This window comes from Loxodonta africana, chromosome 9, assembly GCF_030014295.1.
Source record: "Loxodonta africana isolate mLoxAfr1 chromosome 9, mLoxAfr1.hap2, whole genome shotgun sequence".
NCBI lineage: Eukaryota > Metazoa > Chordata > Mammalia > Proboscidea > Elephantidae > Loxodonta > Loxodonta africana.
Window position 1 is genome coordinate 123,375,066 of NC_087350.1, and position 23,397 is coordinate 123,398,462.

Consider the following 23,397-nt stretch of genomic DNA (forward strand, 5'->3'; position numbering starts at 1 on the left):
TCAACATAGAGAAAACAAAAATTCTCACAACTGGGCCAATAAGTAACATCATGATAAATGGAGAAAAGATTGAAGTTGTCAAGGATTTCATTTTACTTGGCTCCACAATCAATACCCATGGAAGCAGCAGTCAAGAAATCAAACAACTCATTGCATTGGGCAAATCTGCTGCAAAAGACCTCTTTAAAGTTTAAAAAGCAAAAACGCCACTTTGAGGACTAAGGTGTGCCTGACCCAAGCCATGGTGTTTTCAGTCACCTCATATACATGTGAAAGCTGGACAATGAATAAGGAAGACCAAAGGAGAACTGATGCCTTTGAATTATGGTGGTGGTGAAGAATACTGAATATACGTGGACTGCCAGAAGAAAGAACAAACCTGTCTTGGGAGTACAGCCAGAGTGCTCCTTAGAAGGATCATGAGACTTCACCTCACATACTTTGTTATCAGGAGGGACCAGTCCCTGGAGAAGGACATCATGCTTGGCAGAAGGTCAGTGAAAAAGAGGAAGACCCTCAACGAGGTGGATTGACACAGTGGCTGCCACAGTGGGCTCAAGCAGAACAATGATTGTACAGATGGTGCAGGACTGGGCAGTGTCTCCTTCTGTTGTACATGGGATCGTTATGAGTCATAACCAACTCACACCAGTGCAGAACCAAAGGGGCATTGTACATGTTAAAAAAAACAGTAACTGAAAGGAAGAACTCGATTAGCGGGTTTAACAGCAAATTAAACACAGCTGAAGAAATAGTGAAATATAAGAGAGGCCATAAAAAAATATTCAGATTAAACTGTAAAGCAACAGAAGGATGGAAAGAGCTAAGAGACACACGGAATACAGTGTAAGATCTAACTCTCACATAATTAGAGCCCCAGGAAGAGAGAAGATGCAGAAGCAATATCAAAGAGATAATGGTTTGGGATTTTTTAGAACTGATGACAGACATCAAGACTCAGGTTTAAGAAGCATTACAACCCCTAAGCACGATAAACCAAAAGAAAACCATACCTGCATTGTTAAAAATCCAGTGCAAAGAAAAAAAATCATTAAACCGGCCAGATAAAGAGGAGACACAAATGGAATAGTTTAAAAATAATCCATTCAAAAAAAAAAAAAATGAAGATAGAAGACACGGGACAAGTAGAAAGCAGATATTAAGATGGTATATTTAAACCCAAATAAATCAGGAATTATAATAAACGAAAACAGACTAAATATTGCAATTAAAAAACAAAGACTTTCAGATAAGGATTTTAAAACACATGCTGCTTACAATCATATATATTAAGTATAATAACATGTATATAGAAAATAATTATAAAGATACAAAAAAGCTGAAAGTAAAAGGATGAAAAATGTATACCATGTAAATTCTAATCAAGAGTAAGCTGTGGTGTATTGACACACAAAAAAGACTTTAAAGTAATTATCTGAAATAAAGAATATTTCATAAATGTTTAATTCACCAAAAAGATAGAACAATTCTAAAACTATACGTACCTAGTAACATATCTTTAGAACACACAAAGCAAAACTTAAAAGAGAAGTAGACAAACCCATCATCACAGAAGGGAACATTACCACATTTTTCTTTGTAATTAATTGATAGAAAAAGCAGAAAATTTTTCAGTAAGACTTCAATAACACAGTTTATACATTTGATCTAATGGAAACAGAGAACACACTAGCCAACAACTGCAGGAGGCACATTCTTTTCAAGTGTATGGAACATTTAAAAAAATATGCTGGGTCATAAAGCAAATCTCAACAAATGTCAATGAATTGAACCACACAAAATACATTCCCCAACCGCACTCACAGTGCAATTAAACTAGAATTCAGTAACAATGAGGATAACTAGAAAATCCTCATATGTTAACAAGGTAAGGAATACACTCTTAAATAAGCCATGGGTGAAAGAAGAAAACACAATGCAGGTAAGAAAGTATTTTTATAAGTAAAATTGGTGGGAAGCAGCTAAAGTCATTTATAGCCTACATGCATCTATTAGAAAAGAAGAAAGACAACAACCAACAGGATGAAAGAAACCAGCAAATGTCATCGTCCACCTCAAGAAGTTAGAAGGGGTCATCAGCAAATTATGGTCCTCGAGCCAAATCTCGCCTGCTGCAGCTTTCTGTTTATAAATCAGGTTTTACTGGAACACAGCCACACCCATCTTACTACTGTCTGTGGCTGTTTCTACACTACATCAACTTACTTTTTTATTAGAGCTTGTATGGTCTATTTTTTCTATCTTTTTACTTTCTTTTATTTCTAATAATAAAATACTTACTTTTAAATTTTATTTTGTTGTTGTTGAGAATATACACAACAAAACATACACCAATTCAACCACTTCTACACGTGCGATTCAGGGACACCGATTACATTCTGCGAGGTGTGCAGCCATTCCTGCCATCTTTTTCTGAGTTGTTCCTCTCCCACTGACATAAACTCACTGCCCCCTGAGATTCCTATCTAATCTTTTGAGTTGCTGTTGTCACTTTGGCCCCATGTACATAGTTCTTTAAAGGACATAATGCTCAGGGCAGCATTTTTTACTAGTTAAGCTAAACTATTGTTTGGTTTTAAGAAGACTTCAGGGGATATTTTTGGTTTAAGTTTTAAAGATTATTTCAGGACAATAATTTCAGGGGTTCTTACAGCCTCCGTGTCCTCCAGAAAGTCTGGAGTCCATGAGAATTTGAAATTTTGTTCTCCATCTTCCCCTCTTTGATCGGAATTCTTTTATAGAATCCTTCATCAAAATGTTCTGATCTCATGGCAAAGGAGGCAGTTGTTAAAGGAGGCAATCAGATACACCTTCCACAGCTTCCTCCTATTCCTGACTCTCCTTCTTCCTCTGTTGCTCCAGGTGAATAGAGACAATTGCTGTGCCTTGGACGGCTGCTTGCAAGGTTTTAAGACCCCAGGAACTACACAATGAACTAGGAGGTAGAACAGAAGCACTGAACACATCATTAGGCCAATTAACCGGGATGTCCCATGAAACCATGACCCTAAATCTCCAAACCAAGGAACCAAATCCTATGAGGTTTTTCATTGTACATAAGCAACCTCAGCAGTTACTCTTTGTCTGCTGTTCTTGTAGTAAATGTATCTATCATACAGCTTTTGCCATTTCAGCTTTTTACAGGTGTACAACATATTGATCACAATTATCATAATTGGCTGTGTGACCCTCCCCTTAATCAATGCAATTTTTCCATCACCTTTAACCCCCCATCCCTCTCATCCTTTTACTTGATTGTTCCGTATCCTTTGAGTGATTTTTACAGAGTCTGCATGGCCCACAAAGCCTAAAATACTTACTACCTGGCTGTTTACAGAAAAAGTTTGCTGACCCATGCGTTAGAACAGAAGCACAATTTTAATCAGCGAGTAAAATTAAGGAAATAACAAAGAGCAGAAATGAACAAGCTGGACAACAAATACACAATACAGAGGATCAGCAAAACTAAAAGTTGGTGCTCTGAAAGGACTCGTTCAATTGATATTACCTGATATGACTAATCAAGACAAAAAAGAGAAGGTATCAATATCTAACATCAGGAATGAAAACGGGAGATCAGTATAGATGCTTCAGGTATTAAAGAAGCTAGTAGGAACAACTTCATGCTACAAGTAGGAAAATTCAGATGAAACAGACACATTCTAGAAAAACACACAACTTGCCAAAATGGACACAAGAAGAAATAGAAACTCTGAATAGTATGCAGCTATGAAAGGAATTGCATCTGTAATTTTAAATCCACACGAGGAAAATTTCATGTCCAGATGGCTTTACCAGTGAATTCTACTAGCATGTAAAGAAGAAATAAACTTAAATTTACATAAAACCTTCCAGAGAATAGAAAAAGAAGAACTACTTTTCAACTCAATTTATGAGGCCAGCAAACCTTCCTACCAGAATAACAGCATTTCAAGAAAGGACAATTGCAGCCCAATCTTATTTAGATTCAAGTTGAATCTAAACAGAATAATACATCATGGATTTATTCCAGGAGTGCAGTGTTAGCTTTTACTTGAAAATCAATTAATGTAATCCACCATATTAAGAGAATAAAGGAGAAAAATTATACAATCATCTCAATATATATATAAAAATGATTATTCATGATAAAACTCTCAGCAAAGTAAGAATAAAAGTTCCTAAATTTGATAAAAGGCATCTACAAAAAAACTTTTTTTTTTTTTTTTTTAAAAACTTACAGCCAACATCATACTAATGGTGAGATACTGAATGCTTTCCCCTAAGACTGGGAACAGGGCTAGGATATCTGCACTCACCACTTGCATTCAGCATTGTACTAAAGGTCCTAAACAATGTCATAAGTTAAGGAAAAGAAACAAAGAAGAAATATTCTCTTTATTCTCAGATGACATAATTGTGTATACAGGGAATCCAAAGGAATTTACACAAAAACTACTAAAACTAGTAAGTGAATTTGGCAAGACTGTGAGATAGAAGGTCAACTTACAAATAGCAATTTTATTTCTATATACTGTTGTTGTCGTTGTTAGGTGCCATTGAGTCGGTTCCGACTCATAGCGACCCTGTGCACAACAGAACGAAACACTGCCCGGTCCTGAGCCATCCTTACAATCGCTGTTATGCTTGAGCTCACTGTTGCAGCCACTGTGTCAATCCACCTCGTTGAGGGTCTTCCTCTTTTCCGCTGACCCTGTACTCTGCCAAGCATGATGTCCTTCTCCAGGGACTGATCCCTTCTGACAACATGTCCAAAGTATGTAAGACGCAGTCTCGCCATCCTTGCCTCTAAGGAGCATTCTGGCTGTACTTCTTCCAAGACAGATTTGTTGATTCTTTTGGCAGTCCGTGGTATATTAAATATTCTTCGCCAACATCACAATTCAAAGGCGTCAGTTCTTCTTCGGTCTTCCTTATTCGTTGTCCAGCGTTCACATGCATATGATGCGATTGAAAATACCATGGCTTGGGTTAGGTGCACCTTAGTCTTCAGGGTGACATCTTTGCTCTTCAACACTTTGAAGAGGTCCTTTGCAGCAGATTTACCCTATGCAATGCATCTTTTGATTTCTTGACTGCTGCTTCCGTGGCTGTTGATTGCGGATCCAAGTAAAATGAAATCCTTGACAACTTCAGTCTTTTCTTCGTTTATCATGATGTTGCTCATCGGTCCAGTTGTGAGGATTTTTGTTTTATGTTGAGGTGTAATCCATACTGAAGGCTGTGGTCTTTGATCTTCATTAGTAAGTGCTTCAAGTCCTCTTCACTTTCAGCAAGCAAGGTTGTGTCATCTGCATAACGCAGGTTGTTATTGAGTCTTCCTCCAATCCTGATGCCCCGTACTTCTATATACTGGCAACAAGCAATTTAAAATGAAACTTAAAAGATATCATTAATAGCACTAAAAATAAAATATTTAGAAATACATTTAACAAAAGATGCGCAAGACCTCTACACTGAAAACAACAAGTCACTGCTAAGAGAAATTAAGAAAACCTAATTCAGTGGCCTTGTTCATAGATTGGAAGGCTCAATGTTAAGATGTTATTTCTCCCCATATTGGTCTATAGGTTCAATGTGATCTTTATCAGAATCTCAGCAGGCTTTTTGGGAAGGCAGGGGGAAGAGACACTGATGAGCTGATCATAAAATTTATATGAAAATGCACAGGACCTAGAAAGGCTAAAACAATTTGGAAAAAAATGGAAGGAATTACACTACCCGGTTTCAAGATTTACTGTAAAGCTATAGTAATGAAGACAGTATGGTATTGTCATTAAGGATAAAACCATCAGATCAATGAAACATAAGAGCACGAGTGTAGAGTCACACTTACACAGGGATCTGGTTTTTGACAAAGGTACCACAGCAATTCAACAGAGAAAAGAAAGTCTTCAACAAATGGTGTTGGAGAAATTAGGTAATCATATGAGAAAAAAAGAGCCTCAACTCCCACCTCACACCATTTGCCAAAATCAAATCAAAGTGGATCATAGACCTAAGTGCACAAGCTGCAACAGTGACACTTCTACGAGAAAATGCAGAATATCTTTGTGACCTTGGGACAGGCAGTTTTTAGAACACCAAAAGCAATAACCATAAAAAATTGGAAAATTCTCATCAAAAGATACCATTAAGAAAATGAAAAGAAAAGTCATAGACTTAGAGACAATATTGGCAATACATATATCTGGCAAAAGACTCCCAAAACTCAATAATAAAAGACAAATAACCCATTAAAGATGGGTGAAGAACATAAACAGATATGTCACAAAAGAAGATACAGGAAGGGCCAATAAGCACATGAAAAGGTGTCCGACACCATTAGTCATTAAAAAAAATAATTTTTTTTTTTTTTTAGTCATTAGTGAGATGTAAATCACACTCAAAAGGAGACGCCACTGCACGTGCACTAGAATGGTTACAATTAAAAACACTGACAGTATCAAGTGTCAGCAAGAATGTGGAGGAACTTGACCTTTTGTACATTGCTGGTGGGGGTATGTTATTAGGTGCTGTCCAGGTGGTCCTGACTCAAAGCGACCCTGTGTACAACAGAAGGAAACACTGCCCGATCCCGTGCCATCCTCACAATCATTGTTATGCTTGAGCCCATGGTTGTAGCCACTGTGTCAATGCATCTCGCTGAGGGTCTTCCTCTTCACTGACCCTCTACATTACCAAGCATGATGTCCTTCACCAGAGACTGATTCCTCCTGATAACATGTCCCAAGTATATGAGACGTAGTTTTGCCATCCTTGCTTCTAAGGAGCATTTCTGGTTGTGCTTCTTCCAAGACAGATTTGTTTGTTCTTTTGGCAGTCTATGGTATATTCAATATTCTTTGCCAACACCACAATTCAAAGGCGTCAATTCTTCTTCAGTCTTCCTTATTCATTGTCCAGCTTTCACATGCATATGAGGCAATTGAAAACTCCATGGCTTGGATTAGGTGTTCCTTGGTCCTCAAAGTGACGTCTTTGCTTTTTAAACATTAAAGAGATCTTTTGCAGATTTGCCCAATGCAATGCATCATTTGATTTCCTGATTGCTGCTTCCATGGGTATTGCTTGTAGATCCAAGTAAAATGAAATCCTTGACAACTTGTCTTTTCTCCGTTTATCATGATGTTGCTTATTGGTCAAGTTGTGGGAATTTTTGTTTTCTTTATGATGGACACAATCCGTACCAAATGCCATAGTCTTTGATCTTCATCAGTAAGTGCTTGGAGTCCTCTTTACTTTCAGGAGCAAGGTTGTGTGTCATTTGCATAATGCAGGTTGTTAATGAGTCTTCCTCCTATGCTGATGCCTCGTTCTTCTTCATATAGTCCAGTTGCTTGGGTTATTTTCTCAGCGTACAGATTGAACACATACGGTGAAAGGATACAACCCTGATGCACACACTTCCTGACTTTAAACCATGCAATATCTCTTTGTTCTGTTCAAACAACTGCCTCTTGATATACGTACAGGTTCCTTATGAGCACAATTAAGTGCTCTGGAATTCCCATTCTTTGCAATGTTATCCATAATTTGTTATGATCCAGAGTCTAACACCTTTGCATAGTCAATAAAATACAGTAAACATCCTTCTGGTATCCTCTGCTTTCAGCCAGGATCCATCTGACATCAGCAACGATATCCCTCTTCATGTCCTCTTCTGAATCCAGCTTGAATTTCTGGCAGTTCCCTGTCGATATATTGCTGCAGCTGGTTTTGAATGATTTTCAGCAAAATTTTACTTGTGTGTGATATTAATGATATTGTTCGATAATTTCCACATTCGGTTGGATCACCTTTCTTTGGAATAGGCATAAATATGGATCTCTTACAGTCGGTTGGCCAGGTAGTTGTCTTCCACATTTCTTGGCATAGACGAGTGAGCACCTCCAGTGCTGCATTTGCTTGTTGAAACATCTTAGTTGATATTCCATCAATTCCTGCAGCCTTGTTTTTTGCCAATGCCTTCAGTGCAGCCTGGACTTCTTCTTTCGGTACCATCGGTTCCTGATCATATGCTACCTCCTGAAATGGCTGAACGTCAACCAGTTCTTTTTGGTATAGTGAGTCTGTGTATTCCTTCCATCTTCTTTTGATGCTTCCTGCATCATTTAATAATTTCCCTGTAGAATCCTTCACTATTGCAACTCAAGGCTTGGATTTTTTCTTCAGTTCTTTCAGCCTGAGAAATGCCCAGCATGTTCTTCCCTTTTGGTTTTCTATCTCCAGGTCTTTGCACATGTCATTATAATACTTTTCTTTGTCTTCTCGAGCCACCCTTTGAAATCTTCTGCTCGGTTCTTTTATTTCATTTCTTCTGTTCGTTTTAGCTACTTGACTTTGAAGAGCAAGTTTCAGAATCTCTTTTGACATCCATTTTGGTCTATTGGTGGGGGTATAAAGTGATACAACTCCCCGCCCCAAAAAACTAAACCCATTGCCGTTGAGTCGATTCCGACTCATAGCGACTCTATACGACAGAGAACTACCCCATAGGGTTTCCAAGAAGCGCGTGGTGGAGTTGAACTGCCAACCTTTTGGTTGGCAGCTGTAGCTCTTAACCACTACGCCACCAGGGTTTACAACACCTCCCACCCCCATGACCTGATAATTCTACTCCTAGGTCTTCGCCCAAGGGGAAAGAAAACACATGTCCACAAAAAGATTTGTAAAATAATGGTTATAAGAGCTTTGTTCATAATAATCAAAACCAGGAAACAACCTAAGTGTTCATCAGTGGATGAAGGGGTAAGCAAAGCGTGGCACAACTGTGTACGGGGGGACTATTAAGCAATAACACCCCTGATAGAAGTCGCAACGGACAAATCTCCACAATGCTGTATCGAGTGAATAAAGCCAGACACAAATGAGCACACACTAGAGACTTAAACAGGTAAAAACCCTGTTATTAATATTCTCAGAGAAACACAGTATTGCACCAGTGAAACAAAGACTCCTATGGAAAAAAGTCTTCAGACATCAGAAATACTTCAGCAGAAGAGACCAACTGGAAGATATATTTGAGAATAATTTCCCAGAAAGTAGAACAAAAAGACAGAGATGGAGAATATGGGAGAGAAAAGGTATGAGAATTGGAAGTTCCATTTAGGATGCCCAATGTCCAGCCACTAGAAGCTCTAGAAAGAGGAGAGGTGAAGGTTACAGGTAACTGTAATAATAACAAAGTCCCCAGAGCTGAAGGTCACAAATTTCCAAATTTGAAAGGATCCACTGGGGGTACAGCATGGTGGTTGAAAGCAAGCAGTACAGACCAGAAAAGGCCAGAGTGGGGGATTTACGGGGAGGACTTCCAGAAAGAAAGCAAACATGGTGACCTGGTATGTCTGACGCCAAGAGGGTATGACACGCAGAAAACAGCAAACGCAAACTGCAGTAATTATCAACTCCAAGGAAGGAAATGTCACCATAGTACACAGTAGCCTGTGACGGAGCCAGGAATAGGAGCTGTGTTGTCATAGAATATAAACAGTGATGATGGCTAACTGAACACCGAAGGAGCCACAGTGGGATCTTGGGTGGGAAGGAGGGACAGACACTCTGTGTCTGCTGGGGGGAATAATCTAGAACTGGAAACGAACCAAAGAGCAGGAAAGCAATGCTATTTAGGTGTGTAGAGCAGAGGAGCAGAAAGTTAGACTGCTATGAGTGGTTCTTTTTGGTGATGGGGATGGGGCAGAGGAGCGCGATGTCTTGTCCTTATAGAACCATGTGCCTTTTTATCTTTGATAAAAATCAGGTTTTCATAATAAATGCTGTTGGAAACGGGCATTTTCCAGTGACTCTCAGAAGGGTGCTGCGTGGGGGGTGCCAGCAGGGAAAGGCGGCCCTCATCCCTCGGTGCCCCCCGCCGTTCTGGCTGCGGGCCCTCGTGTTACACCTCCTTCCTGTCCACCCAGGAGAAAGGCCTAGGAGCCACCCTCCGCAGGCAACCTTGGGCCGATCTGCATGTCCAGTCTCCTGGGGACAAAATGTGTTCTTACAGCTCAGGGTTCTAAGACAAAACGCGCACACGCCCACCACTTCAGCACACAGGTAAACCGAATTCTCTGGGAAAAAGATGAACCCAGTTCAGGAGGACTGGGATCACCTTCTCACTCCTCTGGGTCCGTCTGCACCAGCTCTGGGCTGCCGCCTGTAGACCAGGGAGCCCCAGCAGAACAGCAGTACCTGGGCCCAGGCCGCCCGGAAACCCCTTGGGCAGACGCGGACAGCGATCCCCAGGGCTGCTCGGGAGGGACGGAAGCAGTGTCAGGCCACGGGCCTGGTCATGCCCCATTCTTGGCCCCGGCTCCTCCCACGACTGGCTAGAATGTGTGTGGCAGGTTCTGCTGGGTGCAGTCACACGCCAATTGGCTGTTGTCCCTGTCACTCATCTGACACAGGGACAAGGACCCTTTCTACAAGGGGTTTTGGTCCCCCTGACCTCCCAATGAGAACCACCTCCTCAGTGAGAACTGGCCAAGGAGAACAGAGAGTGGCCGGGGGCCCAGGCAGCTTCCCAGAAGCCTCCCACCTACCTGCCCAAAGTGCTCTGTTCCTCTAGGCCAGCAGTGACGACTGAGGCAGGACCAGCCATGAGCTCACAGGCATCATCAGCAGGGCCAGGGCTCGGGAAGCAGGCGCCTAGGGGTCCTGACTGTGGGCTGGTGGCAGCAGTGCCGCACACCAGCCTGTCTAGGGGAGAGGCGCTCCACCAGAGGCTGCTCCCTGTGGGCACACCCCAGCCTGGGCCCCTCCCCTCCCTGGACGCAAAGGGGGCCGGCGCAGGGCCTGGCTGGGCATACCCCTCCTCACGCTCACTCCATTTCTGTCCCAAAGTGTATTTGTCTTATATAATCTCAAGAGAAGGGTATCAAGTGTCAGAATGACAAATTAGGACGGGAGTTCCCAGGGTGAAAGGTCCTGCGGGGGTTCATCAGCCCAGGAGCTGAGGATGCTTTTGCTGGTCTGTGAGCAAGGACACGGAACTCTCTGGTTGGAAACATTCGTCCATAAAATGTGTATTCAAAACGAAAAGAAACTTACCGGGAGCCCTGCGGAAAGACTGGCAAGGGATAAGCACAGAGAATTTTCAGAAGAGGAGACACAAACGGCTAGTATGCAAACAAAAACCGTCCTACCACGGTAAGCAAAGACAATCAGAATGAGGAACGCACTCTCTTCTCCTAGACTGGCGGCAGTTAAGACCGTCCAATGCACGTAGTTCAGGGACTGCCGGGCACAGCTGGCCCCCTGCCCGGAGACTCGCTCCTACCCATATCTTTGGAGCACCATTCCTGAGGAGGCCCGGAGGCTGTGTTGTGGGACTTCAGGCCTCACCCTGCGGCCAAGGACTCTCCCTCTGCGACACCAGACACTCAAGGTACCGCTTTTGCCAGGTGCTTCCCTGAGAGCAGCTCTCAGCACAGCTCAGCATGACACAGTGTGGCTGTCACACAGCGCAAGGACTGCAGGCGCTCTGCCAAGCCCAGAAAACATGTGACAGCCCAGGGAGCATCCTGGAGGGACCGAAGGTGGGGACTCACCTGGCACCCCCGCCCCCGAGCACCAAGGCAATGGCGTTGCCGGTCAGCACCCGTGCCAGGCGGGAAAAGTCCGAGTGCCGATCGGGCGTCCTCTGGGAGACACGCTCGTACATCTCCACCTGTGCAAGGGGTGTGCATGGCGGGCGGGGCTGAGTGCCCACTCTTCCGGCTGACGAGGGTCAGCCTCCTCAGAACCTGAGCCTGGGCCCCCTGAGGCTGCCCAGGCTATTCTGCTGATGACTCTGTCAGCATCTGCACCACTAGGCTGGGCCCCAGACCGGGGGGGGGGCGGGGGGGCATCAGGGAGTGACAGTGAGAACTGTCTGGAACGTTCAAGCAGGATCAGGAGGGGCTGTGCCCTGGCTGGGCTGGGTCTCACCAGCTTGGGCATGCTCCTCCGGGAGAAGACGCGCCGCGGGCAGCACAGGTGCAGGTGTCCGGAGCACCAGCTGCGCATGTTGAGCCACTCCACCGTGCGGGCCGGCTCAGGACCCTCCTCTCGGTGCAGCAAGATCAGCTGCTTCTGGGCACGGACGGCCGTGTTCTCCAGCATCTGCTCCAGCTGAGAGAGGAGGGCCCAGTGAAGAAATATGCATCCAGAGAAGCCAGGAAGAGCAGCAACAGCTCTGCAGAGCGTGGCCCCCATGCTGTCAGCCCCATCCACTGCCCTGCCCCGCTCCAGCCCCACCTCCTGTAGCCCCACCCTGCCTGCCCACTGTACCGCCCCAGCCCCCTCACCTGGCCCACGGTGGGCTCCTGCTCTCCCAGGCCCACGATGAGGATGCAGTCGGCCTGCCGGATGCAGCGCTGGGTCCAGGGTGTCAGGGTGCTGTCTGCTTGGTAGAGGACGATCCGGTGGGTGTCCTCCTGCTGCCCCAGCCAGCTGGACAGCCGGTACTCATGGACACTGGAGTTCACAGAGGGGCCCAGTGTCCCTCAGCAGGGCCTGGGGGCAGAGTCCTCAGAGCCGAGGGCTTGGCCAGGCTGGTGCTGAGACCAAGGGGTGGAAACTGCCCAGGTGTTGAGGAGACTAGGGCCCGGGAGGGGCAGGGACACTCCTGGAGGTCCCCTGGGGGCCAAGAAGTTAGTCACCTACCGCCTGTACAGGTAAGAAGCAGGCTGTCTTTGTCAGCTAGGTCATTATTACCCTCACACCTCTGAGGCCTGAACATGGGCCAAGCTGACCTGTGCCCCTCTGAGGGACTGAAGGGCTCTGGGCTCCAGGAGCCAGGGCCTTCTTGTTTGTGGTGCCTGGACCCTGTCCACCTGCCCTGTCCCTCTCCTGTGTCCACAGCCCATGGACTGGCCCCAGCTCACTGTCAAATACTGGGTGGCACCCCTACCGTCCCCCACCCCCCATCCCCCACCATCTACCTGTCCCCACCATCCCTTTTCCCCATTGTCCCCCATTCCCCGCCCCATGCGTCAGCCTGGCATGTGGACCAGGAGGCCGCAAGGTAAGGCCTGGTGATGGCAGGGCCCGTGGGGGCTGCACGTTAAGGCCTGGTGATGGCAGGGCCCGTGGAGGCTGCACGGTAAGGCCTGGTGATGGCAGGGCCCGTGGGGGCTGCACGGTAAGGCCTGGTGATGGCAGGGCCTGTGGGGGCTGCACGGTAAGGCCTGGTGATGGCAGGGCCCGTGGCGGCTGCATACCTGTCCAGAGCGGCAGAGCCGAGGCGCTGCTTTACGTTGTCACTGGTCAGCAGCAGGACAGGGCCTGAGAGCACAGCAACCAATTACAGGTGCTCTGTGCTGGGCAGCCCAACCTCCCAGGCAACCAGGCCCGTCCACAGGGCCGTGGGTGGGGCCCAGGCAGGGCACTGTTCTCTTCTCCAGAGGCCTGCTCTCCATGTCCCCCTTCGTGGGGATGAGCTTGGCCCTGACAGGGCTGCTGGGCGGAGGGGCACCTGTCTGTCACTACGGAGTCAGACCCAGCAGCAACAGAGCTGGGCGTGTCGGTGGGGAGGTTCATGACGTGCCGTGCAATGTAATTCCCCAAATCCAGACTGGGAGCTGGCCAGGTCAGGACACAGCTCCGCTCTGCAGGTGAGGGAGTGCCAGGGCTCCGGGCAGCCCAGAAACAGAGCCAGCCACCGTGAGAGGCTGCCTACCAGCGGCTATGGCAGAGGAGCATGGGGTGTGGGGCCCCAAGCCTCAGCAGGAGGGAGGAGTCAGGATCCACGCAGCGCGGGTGGCGGGGATGGCAGCATTCCTGAGGGTTCTTGCTCACGTGTGCACAGGTAGGCACGATCATTCTAGAAGAGCTTCCCAAGGGCATTACGACCGAAGTTGGGAGATAAGAAACCATCATACGGCATGCTAACTGGCAGCATCTTTTTCCTTAAGACCCAAAACCCACTGCCGTCGAGTCAATTCCAACTCACAGCGCCTCATAGGGTTTCCCAGGTTGTAAATCTTTATGGAAGCAGTCTGCCACATCGTTCTCCCCTGGAGCTGCTAGAGGTTTCCAACTGCCAATCTTTCAGTTAGCAGTTGAGCACTTTAATCACCGTGCCACCAGGGCTCCTTAGAGGCACACAAAATGAGGGTGCCCCCACACCTGAGGGAGTTCCCGTGGCAACGGGCCATGTGATCTTCAGACAGGTGCCCATGTGGCACTGATGTAACCTGCAGAAGCCTGTCGACACCACAGCTCAGAGGGAAGGTGCTGGTCCCCAGTTCCTCCAGAGATGGCTTGGTATTCCACCTGGGGTATGTGGGGAACAAGGGTTTGGAGTCATAGTCACAGGCCTCTGCCTCAGTTGTCCGCACACAGGTGGCCCCTGTGGATAGGCCAAGAGGCCAAGCAGGGCTGGATTCCCTTGTCCCACATGCTGTGTGAGCCAGGAGGACCAGGCGGTAATCTGTCTACCCATGGGCTTCCTTGTTGTTAGGCTGGAGGCCACCAGGAGAAGGTGGGCAAACAGTAAGGTGCCCAGGGGCTCCAGGACCTCAGCTAGGCCCCCCTGCCCCAGCACACACCCCCTACCCTAGGTCTCCATGACCAGGCACAGGGAGGCATTCTGGGAGGGTGACATATGGGCCCTGCTGGCATAGGCTCCAACTCCTGCCAACTAAGGCCACAGTGGCCATACCCTCCTGGAAGGACTGTGCCTCTCCACCTTCTTAGGTGCAGGTGGCTCTGTAGGAGGCCCACAGTCTTTCTCCCAGAAGAGCAGGGCGGTGGCAGAGCTGGGGCCAAGAGGACAATGCTCTGCCCCTTGCTGGAGTCCAGAGTAAGCCCATTGTGCTGCGTCTCTGGCTCCACAAACATAGCCAGCTGGGAGGTCAGACAGCTTCGTCTCTAACTCTGAAAGCCAAAGGGAAATGCACGGTATCTTCAAAATGCTGGAAGAAAAGGACCGTCCTCCTAGAATCCTTCCCTCAGCAAAAACACCCTTCATAAGCCACCTGATTTATGGTGAGGGTGACGCAGAAGTCAGGTCAAAGGCTGGTCTTCTTAGTGAGGGTCTGGGCCGGCGGAATCTCTCTCACTGTAGCTGTCAGCTGCCATCGAGTTGGCAACTCCACATACAACAAAAGGCAACAAGGAAATGATGCCCAGTCCTGTGCCATCTTCACGATCTTTGATAGGTTTGAACCCATTGTTGAGGCTGTTGTGTCAGTCTACCTTTTGAGGATTTCCCTTGTTTTTGTTAGCCCACCCCTTTACCAAACATGATATCCTTTTCTAAAAATTGGTCTTTCCCGATGACGTGTCCAAAGGAAGTGAGCAGCAGGGTCTCTCGCCATCCTTGCTACTAAGGAGCATTCTGGTTATATTTCCTCTAATTCAGTATATTGGTTTTTCCATGCTATATTTAATATTCTTTGCCAATACCACAGTTAAAAAAAAAAAAATTTTTTTTTTTTAGGACACATCAATTTTTCTTTGGTCTTCCTTTTTCACTGTCCAGGTTTTGCATTCATCTGAGGTGACTGAAAAGACCACAGCCTGGATCAGGCATACCTGAGTGCAACGTCTTTGCTTTTTTAACCTTTACGGAGGCAGATTTTCCCAGTGCAATAAAAACATTATGGACCACAACAGAGTATCTGTCATACCATAGCCAAAAATCAATCCCAGATGGATTATAAAATTAACTAGAAAGGTAAAACAAAAAAAACCTTTTAAGAGAACATCTTCATGATTTTGGGGAAGAAAGAAACTTTTTCAACAGGACAGAAAAAGCACTAACCATAAGGGAAAAAATTGACAAATTGGTCTACATTAAAATTAAGAACTTCTGTTCATCAAAAGATAGCATTAAAAGAATAAAAAGGCAAGGCACAGAGAGTGAAAAATTTCTGCAATATCTGTGTCCAAGCCAGGAACTGCGTCCAGAGTATACAAAGAACTCCTGCAAGTCAATAAGACAAGACAGGCAGCCCAACAAAAAGCAGGTGAGTGACCAGAGCAGACACGCCACACGAGAGGACATACAAACAGCCACAGACAGGAGACTTCTCAGTCACTGTGAAACAAATCAAAATCATAATGAGCTGTCACTGCACTCTACCAGGATGCAGGAAAGGGAGATTGACAACATAAGTGCAGTGGGGTGGGGGGGGGACAGGAGGACCCCACATGCCATGGGGACTTGAGGGTGGGGGGGTACACGAGGACCCCACATGCTGCAGGGACATATTGGTGGGGGGGATGTGAAGGCGAGGGGTACATGAGGACCCTACATGCCACGGGGATGTGAGGATGGGGGGACATGAGGATCCCACATGCCACAAGAATGTGAGGGTGGGGGGGACACGGCCCCACGTGCCGCAATGATATGAGGGTGGGAGGGACATGACCCCACATGCCGCAGTGACATGAAGGTGGAGGGACAGAGGACCCCACATGCCACAGTGACATGAGGGTGGAGGGACAGAGGACCCCACATGCAGCAGTGACATGAGGGTGGAGGGACAGAGGACCCCACATGCCGCAGTAACATGAGGGTGGGGAGACAGAGGACCCCACATGCTGCAGTGACATGAGGGTAGAGGGACAGAGGACCCCACATGCTGCAGCGATATGAGGGTGGAGGGACAGAGGACCCCACATGCCGCAGTGACATGAGAGTGGGGGACAGAGGACCCCACATGCCACAGTGACATGAGGGTGGGGGACAGAGGAACCCACGTGCCGCATTTTGAGCTGAGATTTGAGCTGTGACCAAGAAACAGAATTTGCAACCACAACAGTTGCCTTCACAGCCAAACAGTCACAATGTCCAGGATAAAATCCAAAATTACTCAACATATGATGAACTGGAAAAATGTGATCCATCCTCAAGAGAAGAGATAACAATGGAGACCATACCTGAGAGGACAAAGATGTTGGACTTACTGAACAATTTTAAAGCAGCTATTACAACTGCTTTAAAATTATTACAACTGTGGAGCCCTGGTGGTGCTAACCAAAAAGGTGGCAGTTCGAATCCACTAGCTGGTCCTTGGAAACCCTATGGGGCAATTCTACTCTGTGCTATAGGGTCGCTGTGAGTTGGAATCAACTAAACAGCCACAGGTTTCGTTTTTGGTTTCTTACAGCTGTGCTCACTGAGGCAATTACACTCATGGTGAAAAAAAAAGACAGCATATCTCTGCAGAAAAAATAGAAACCATGGACCAAATGGAAATTCTACAAATGAAAAATACAATATTTGAAATTACAATTGCACTGAATGGGTTTAAAGGTAGAGTGCAGATGACAGAGGAGTCAGCAAACTTGAAGATTCATCAGAATTAAAAAAGACTGGGAAAAGAACAACAACAAAAACCCCCAAAACCAAAGGGCCTGTGGGACAATATCAAGCAGTCTAATATACATGTATTGAAGTCCCAGAAGGAAATGAACAGAAGGAGTACTTGAAAAAATAATGACTGAAAATGCCCCCAGTTTGGTGAAAGCCATAAATATGCAGATTCAAGAACCTCAGCAAATCCCACACAGGATAAATGTGGAGAAAGCCAAATGTAGGCTCATAATAATCCAACAGCTGAAGACCAAGATAGAGACAAGCCTTGAAAGCAGCCAGAGGAAAACAACGCATTGCTTACAGGTGAACAGTGGTGGTTTCAACTGCAGCTAACTTCTCGTCAGAAACCAGGAAGAAACTTAAAGAACAAAGAGAATTTTACTACAATAAACTAAAGAAATAAAAAGAATGGAGGGACATATATATCCTCAGATAACAAAAAAGTGAAAGATGAGTTTCCAGCAGACCTAAATAAAAAACCAAAACAATCGCTGTTGCGTGGACTCTGACTCGTGGTGAAGCCGTGTGCGCGGAGTAGAACTGCGCTCCACAGGGCTTTCAGGCTGCGACTTTTGGGGAGCAGACCAGCAGGCCTTTCTTCTGAGGCACTTTGGGTGGGTTTGAACCACCAACCTTTTGGTTAGTAGTCAAGCTTGTTAATGGTTGTGTCCCTCAGGGCCCCCTGCACTTCAGGAAATGTCAAGTCTCCCAGCTGAAGGGAGAGGACACCCAAGGGAAACACAGTTCTTCGGAGAGGAATCAGGAGTGTCAAAAATGTAAATATTTGGGCAAATATAAAGACTACTTTTCCTCTTAATCACTTTAAAATATACTGACTGTTTAAAGCAAAAAATATAGCATTAGTATGTGGAATTTATAATATTTGTTGTTGTTGTTAGGTGCCATCCAGTCAGTTCCAACTCATAGCAACCCTATGTACCACAGAATGAAACACTGCCCAGTCCTGCGCCGTCCTTACAATCCTTGTCATGCTTGAGCCCACTGTGGCAGCCACTGTGTAAATCCATCTTGTTCAGAGTCTTCCTCTCTCCCGCTGACCCTATACTTTACCAAACATGATGTCCTTCTCCAGGGACTGATCCCTCCTGACAACATGCCCAAATTATGTAAGACTCAGTCTCATCATATGTGCTTCTCAGGAGCATCCTGGTTGTACTTCCTCTAAGACATATTTGTTCATTCTTTTGGCAGTCCATGGTGTATTCAACATTCTTCACCAACACCACAATTCAAAGGCGTCAACTCTTCTTCAGTCTTCCTTATTCATTGCCCAGCTTTCACGTGTATATAATGTGATTGAAAATCCCGTGGCTTGGGTCAGGCACACCATAGTCTTCAAGGTGACACCTTCAGTTTTCAGCACTTGAAAGAGGTCCTTTGCAGCATATTTGCCAATGCAATGCGTCTTTTGATTTCTTGACTGCTGCTTCCATCAGTGTTGATTGTAGATTCAAGTAAAATGAAATCCTTGACAACTTCAATCTTTTCTCCATTTATCATGATGTGGCTTATTGCTTTAGCTCTGAGAATTTTTTTTTTCTTTATGTTGAGGTGTAATCCATACTGAAGGCTGTGGTCTTTGATCTTCATTAGTAAGTGCTTCAAGTCCTCTTCATTTTCAGCAAGGAAGGTTGTGTCATCTGCATAACACAGGTTGTTAAAGAGTCCTCCTACAATCTTGATGCCCTGTTCTTCTTCACATAGTCCAGCTCCACAGATTATTTGCTCAACATATAGATTGAATAGGTATGGTGAAAGGATACAACCCTGACGCACACCTTTCCTGACTTTAAACCACTCAGCATCCCCTTGTGTCCAAACAACTACCTCTTGATCTATGTACAGCTTCCTCATTCCCATTCTTCGCAACGTTATCCATAATTTGTTAAGATCCACACAGCCGAATGCCTTTGCATAGTCAATAAAACACAGGTAAACATCCTTCTGGTATTCTCTGCTTTCAGCCAGGATCCATCTGACATCAGCAATGATATCCCTGGTTCCATGTTCTCTTCTGAAACTGACCAAATTTCTGGCAGTTCCCTGTCGATATGCTGCTGCAGCCGTTTTTGAACGATCTTCAGCAAAATTTTGCTTGCATATGATATTAATGATATTGTTCTATAATTTCTACATTTGGTTGGATCACCTTTCTTGGGAATAGGCATAAATATGGATCTCTTCCAGTCAGTTGGCCAGGAAGCTGTCTTCCATATTTCTTGGCATAGACAAGTGAGCACCTCCAGCGCCGCATCTGTTTGTTGAAACATCTCAATTGATATTCCATCAACTCCTGAAGCCTTGTTTTTCGCCAATACCTTCAGTGCAGCTTGGACTTCTTCCTTCGGTACCATCAGTTTCTGATCATATGCTACCTCTTGAAATGGTTGAACATCGACTATTTCTTTTTGGTATAATGACTCTGTGTATTCCCACGATCTTCTTTTGATGCTTCCTTCATCGTTTAATATTTTCCCCATAGAATCCTTCACTATTGCAACTCGAGGCTTGAATTTTTTTCTTCAGTTCTTTCGGCTTGAGAAATGCCAGGCGTGTTCTTCCTTTTTGGTTTTCTATCTCCAGCTCTTTCAGATGTCATTATAATACTTTACTTTGTCTTCTTGAGACGCCCTTTGAAATCTTCTGTTCTCGACAGTCAAGACCAAGTTTCAGAGTCTCCTCTGACACCCATCTTGGTCTTTTCTCTCTTTCCTGTCTTTTCAGTGACCTCTTGCTTTCTTCATGTATGATGTCCTTGATGTCATTCCACAACTCATCTGGTCTTCAGTCACTAGTGTTCAATGCGTCAAATCTGTTCTTGAGATGGTCTCTAAATTCAGGTGGGATGTATTCAAGGCCATATTTTGGCTCTCGTGGACCTGCTCTGATTTTCTTCGATTTCAGCTTGAACTTGCATATGAGCAATTGATGGTCTGTTCCACAGTTGGCCCCTGGCCTTATTCTGACTGATGATATTGAGCTTTTCCATCATCTCTTTCCACAGATGTAGTCAATTTAATTCCTGTGTCTTCCATCTGGGGAGGTCCATGTGTATAGTCACTGTTTATGTTGGTGAAAAAAGGTATTTGCAATGAAGAAGTCATTGATCTTGCAAAATTCTATCATTTGAATTTGTAATATATGGGATTCAAAAATAGTTGCAGCAGTACATTGGCAGGGAACCGCCAGAAATTCAAACCTGATTCAGAGGAGGACATGGAACCAGGGATATCACTGCTGATGTCAGATGGATCCTGGCTGAAAGCAGAGACTACCAGAAGGATGTTTACCTGTGTTTTATTGACTATGCAAAGGCATTCAACTGTGTGGATCATAACAAATTACGGATAAAATTGGAAAGAATGGGAATTCCAGAACACTTAATTGTGTTCATGTGGAACCTGTACATAGACCAAGAGGCAGTTGTTTAAACAGGAAAAGGGGATACTATATGGTTTAAAATCAGGAAAGGTGTGCATCAGGGTTGTATCCTTTCACCATACTTATTTAATCTGTGTGCTGAGCAAATAATTTGAGAAGCTGAAGTATATGGAGAAGAACAGCACATCAGAATTGGAGGAAGACTCATTAACAACCTGTATTATACAGGTGACACAACCTTACTTGCTGAAAGTGAAGTGAACCTGAAGCACTTACTGATGAAGATCAAAGACCAAACAGCCTTTATTATGGATTGCACCTCAACATAAAGAAAACAAATATTCTTAGAACTGGACCAATAAGCAACATCATGATAAATGGAGAAAATATTGAAGTTGTTAAGGATTTCATTTTACTTGGATCTACAATCAATGCCCACGGAAAAAAAAAAGCAGCAGTCAAAAAACCAAACGACATATTGCATTGGGCAAATCTGCTGCAAAAGACCTCCTTAAAGTGTTAAAAAGCAAAGATGTCACTTTGAGGACTAAAGTGCTCCTGATTGAAATAAACCAAAAAACCAAACCCAGTGCCGTCGAGTCGATTCCAACTCATAGCAACCCTATAGGACAGAGTAGAACTGCCCCATAGAGTTTCCAAGGAGCGCCTGGTGGATTTGAACTGCCGACTCTTGGGTTAGCAGCTGTAGCACTTAACCACTACGCCACCAGGGCTTCCCTGATTGAAATACCTGATTGCAAATGCCTGACTGAAAATACCAAGCCATGGTATTTTCAATTGCCTCACATGCACCCGAAAGCTGGACAAAGAATAAGGAAGACCAGAGAAGAATTGATGCGTTTGAATTATGGTAGTGGTGAAGAATATTGAATATACCATGGACTGCCAGAAGAATGAACAAGTCTGTCTCAGAAGAAGTACAGCCAGAGTGCTCCTTAGACGTAAAGATGGCAAGACATCGTCTATCATGTACTTTGGACGTGTTATCAGGAGGGATCGTCCTCTAGAGAAGGATATCATGCTTGGTAAAATAGAGCGTCATCAAAAAAGAAGAAGACCCTCAATGAGATAGATTGACACAGTGGCTGCAACAATGGGCTCCGACAGTATCATGGATTGAATTGTGTCCCCCCAAAATATATGTCAACTTGGTCAGGCCATGATTTTCAGTATTGTGTGGTTGTCCTTCATTTTGTGATTGTAACTTTATGTTAAAGAGGACTAGGCTGGGATTGTAACACCCTAACCCAGGTCACATCCCTGATCCAATATATGGGGAGCTTCCCAGGGTGTGGCCTGTACCACCTTTTCTCTCTCAAGAGATAAAAAGGAAAGGGAAGCAAGCAGAGAGTGGGAACCTCATACCACCAAGAAAGCAGTGCCAGGAGCAGAGTGTGTCCTTTGGATCTGGGGCTCCTGCGTGGAGAAGCTCCTAGTCCAGGGGAAGATTGATGAGAAGGATCTTCCTCCAGAGCCGACAGAGAAAGAAAGCCTTTCCCTGGAGCTGATGCCCTGAATTTGGACTTCTAGCCTACTAGGCAGTGAGAGAATAAATTTCTCTTTGTTAAAGCCATCCACTTGTGGTATTTCTGTTACAGCAGCACTAGATGACTAAGACACATAGCAACAATTGTGAGGATGAAGCAGGACCGGGCAGTGTTTTGTTCTGTTGTACACAGAGTTGCTATAAGTTGGAACCAACTCAATACCACCTAACAATAGCAATGTCAACATCTCACCCCAGAAAAGACAAATTGTTCACCACCAAGACTTCCATGTCTTTCTCTGCCAGAGAAAACTTAAAACTTTAGTACTGTGTAGCATTTGTTAGGATATAGACTATATAAAGAACACTCAAAACTCAACAGTAAAAAATCAAGCAATCCCATTAGAGAACAGACAAAAGATATGAACAGACCTTTCACCAAAGAGGACACACAGATGGCAAATAAACACACGAAAAGGTTTTGAATATCATTGACCATCAGAAAAATGTGAATTAAAATTATCATGAGCTATTACAATACACCTAATAAAAACAAAAACCCGGTTACACCTAATAGAACAGCTAAAATAAAAATAATTATAGGAATAAATGCTGGCGAGGATACAGAGAATCTAGATTACTCATACATTGCTGGTGGGAATGTAAAACGGTCCAGCCACTCTGGAAAACAGTTTGGCAGCCTCTGATAAAACTAAGCACATATGCACCATCCATATTGCATTCTTGGGCACTTATCCCAGAGAAAGGAAAACTTGTGGCCACACAAACTCCTTCACATAAACGTTCATAGCAGCTTTTTCCTAATAACCCACAACTAGAAACACCCCAAACATGCTTCAAGAGGAGAGGGTCCATCTGTGCGGGGGCACTGCTGAGCTGTGCAAAGGACAAAGGTTGCTCCTAGACATTATCTGGGCACAGAAAGCCAATCTCAAAAGACCACATGCTGTGTGATCCCACTTCTACAGCATTCGCGAAATGACAAAATTATAGAGATGATGTGCACCTTAGGGGTGGCTCAGGGGTGCTGGGGGTGAGGTGGAGGGACTTCAAAGGGACAGCAGGAGGGAGTGTCTTTTGCAAAAGAACATGGAAGGAAAGCCTGCTCAGCTCTGCAGATTGATTGTGGTGGTTACAG

At 45.1% G+C, this 23,397-nt stretch overlaps 1 protein-coding gene across 8 annotated transcripts in view; it reads right to left on the minus strand.

The window, feature by feature from the left end:
* The window catches only part of PNPLA7 (patatin like phospholipase domain containing 7), a 73,296-nt gene that overhangs the window by 8,221 nt on the left and 41,678 nt on the right, over positions 1-23,397 (minus strand). For all 8 annotated transcript variants that reach the window (XR_010322900.1, XM_064290796.1, XM_064290795.1 and 5 more), the window contains 4 exons: positions 13,224-13,287; positions 12,309-12,477; positions 11,950-12,132; positions 11,571-11,689 (listed from right to left, as the gene is read on the minus strand). Coding sequence is in view for 7 of the 8 variants with exons in the window: in XM_064290796.1 (XP_064146866.1) it covers positions 11,571-11,689; positions 11,950-12,132; positions 12,309-12,477; positions 13,224-13,287 (535 nt within the window). In the remaining variant the exon portion in view is untranslated. The remainder of the gene's footprint in view (positions 1-11,570; positions 11,690-11,949; positions 12,133-12,308; positions 12,478-13,223; positions 13,288-23,397) is intronic.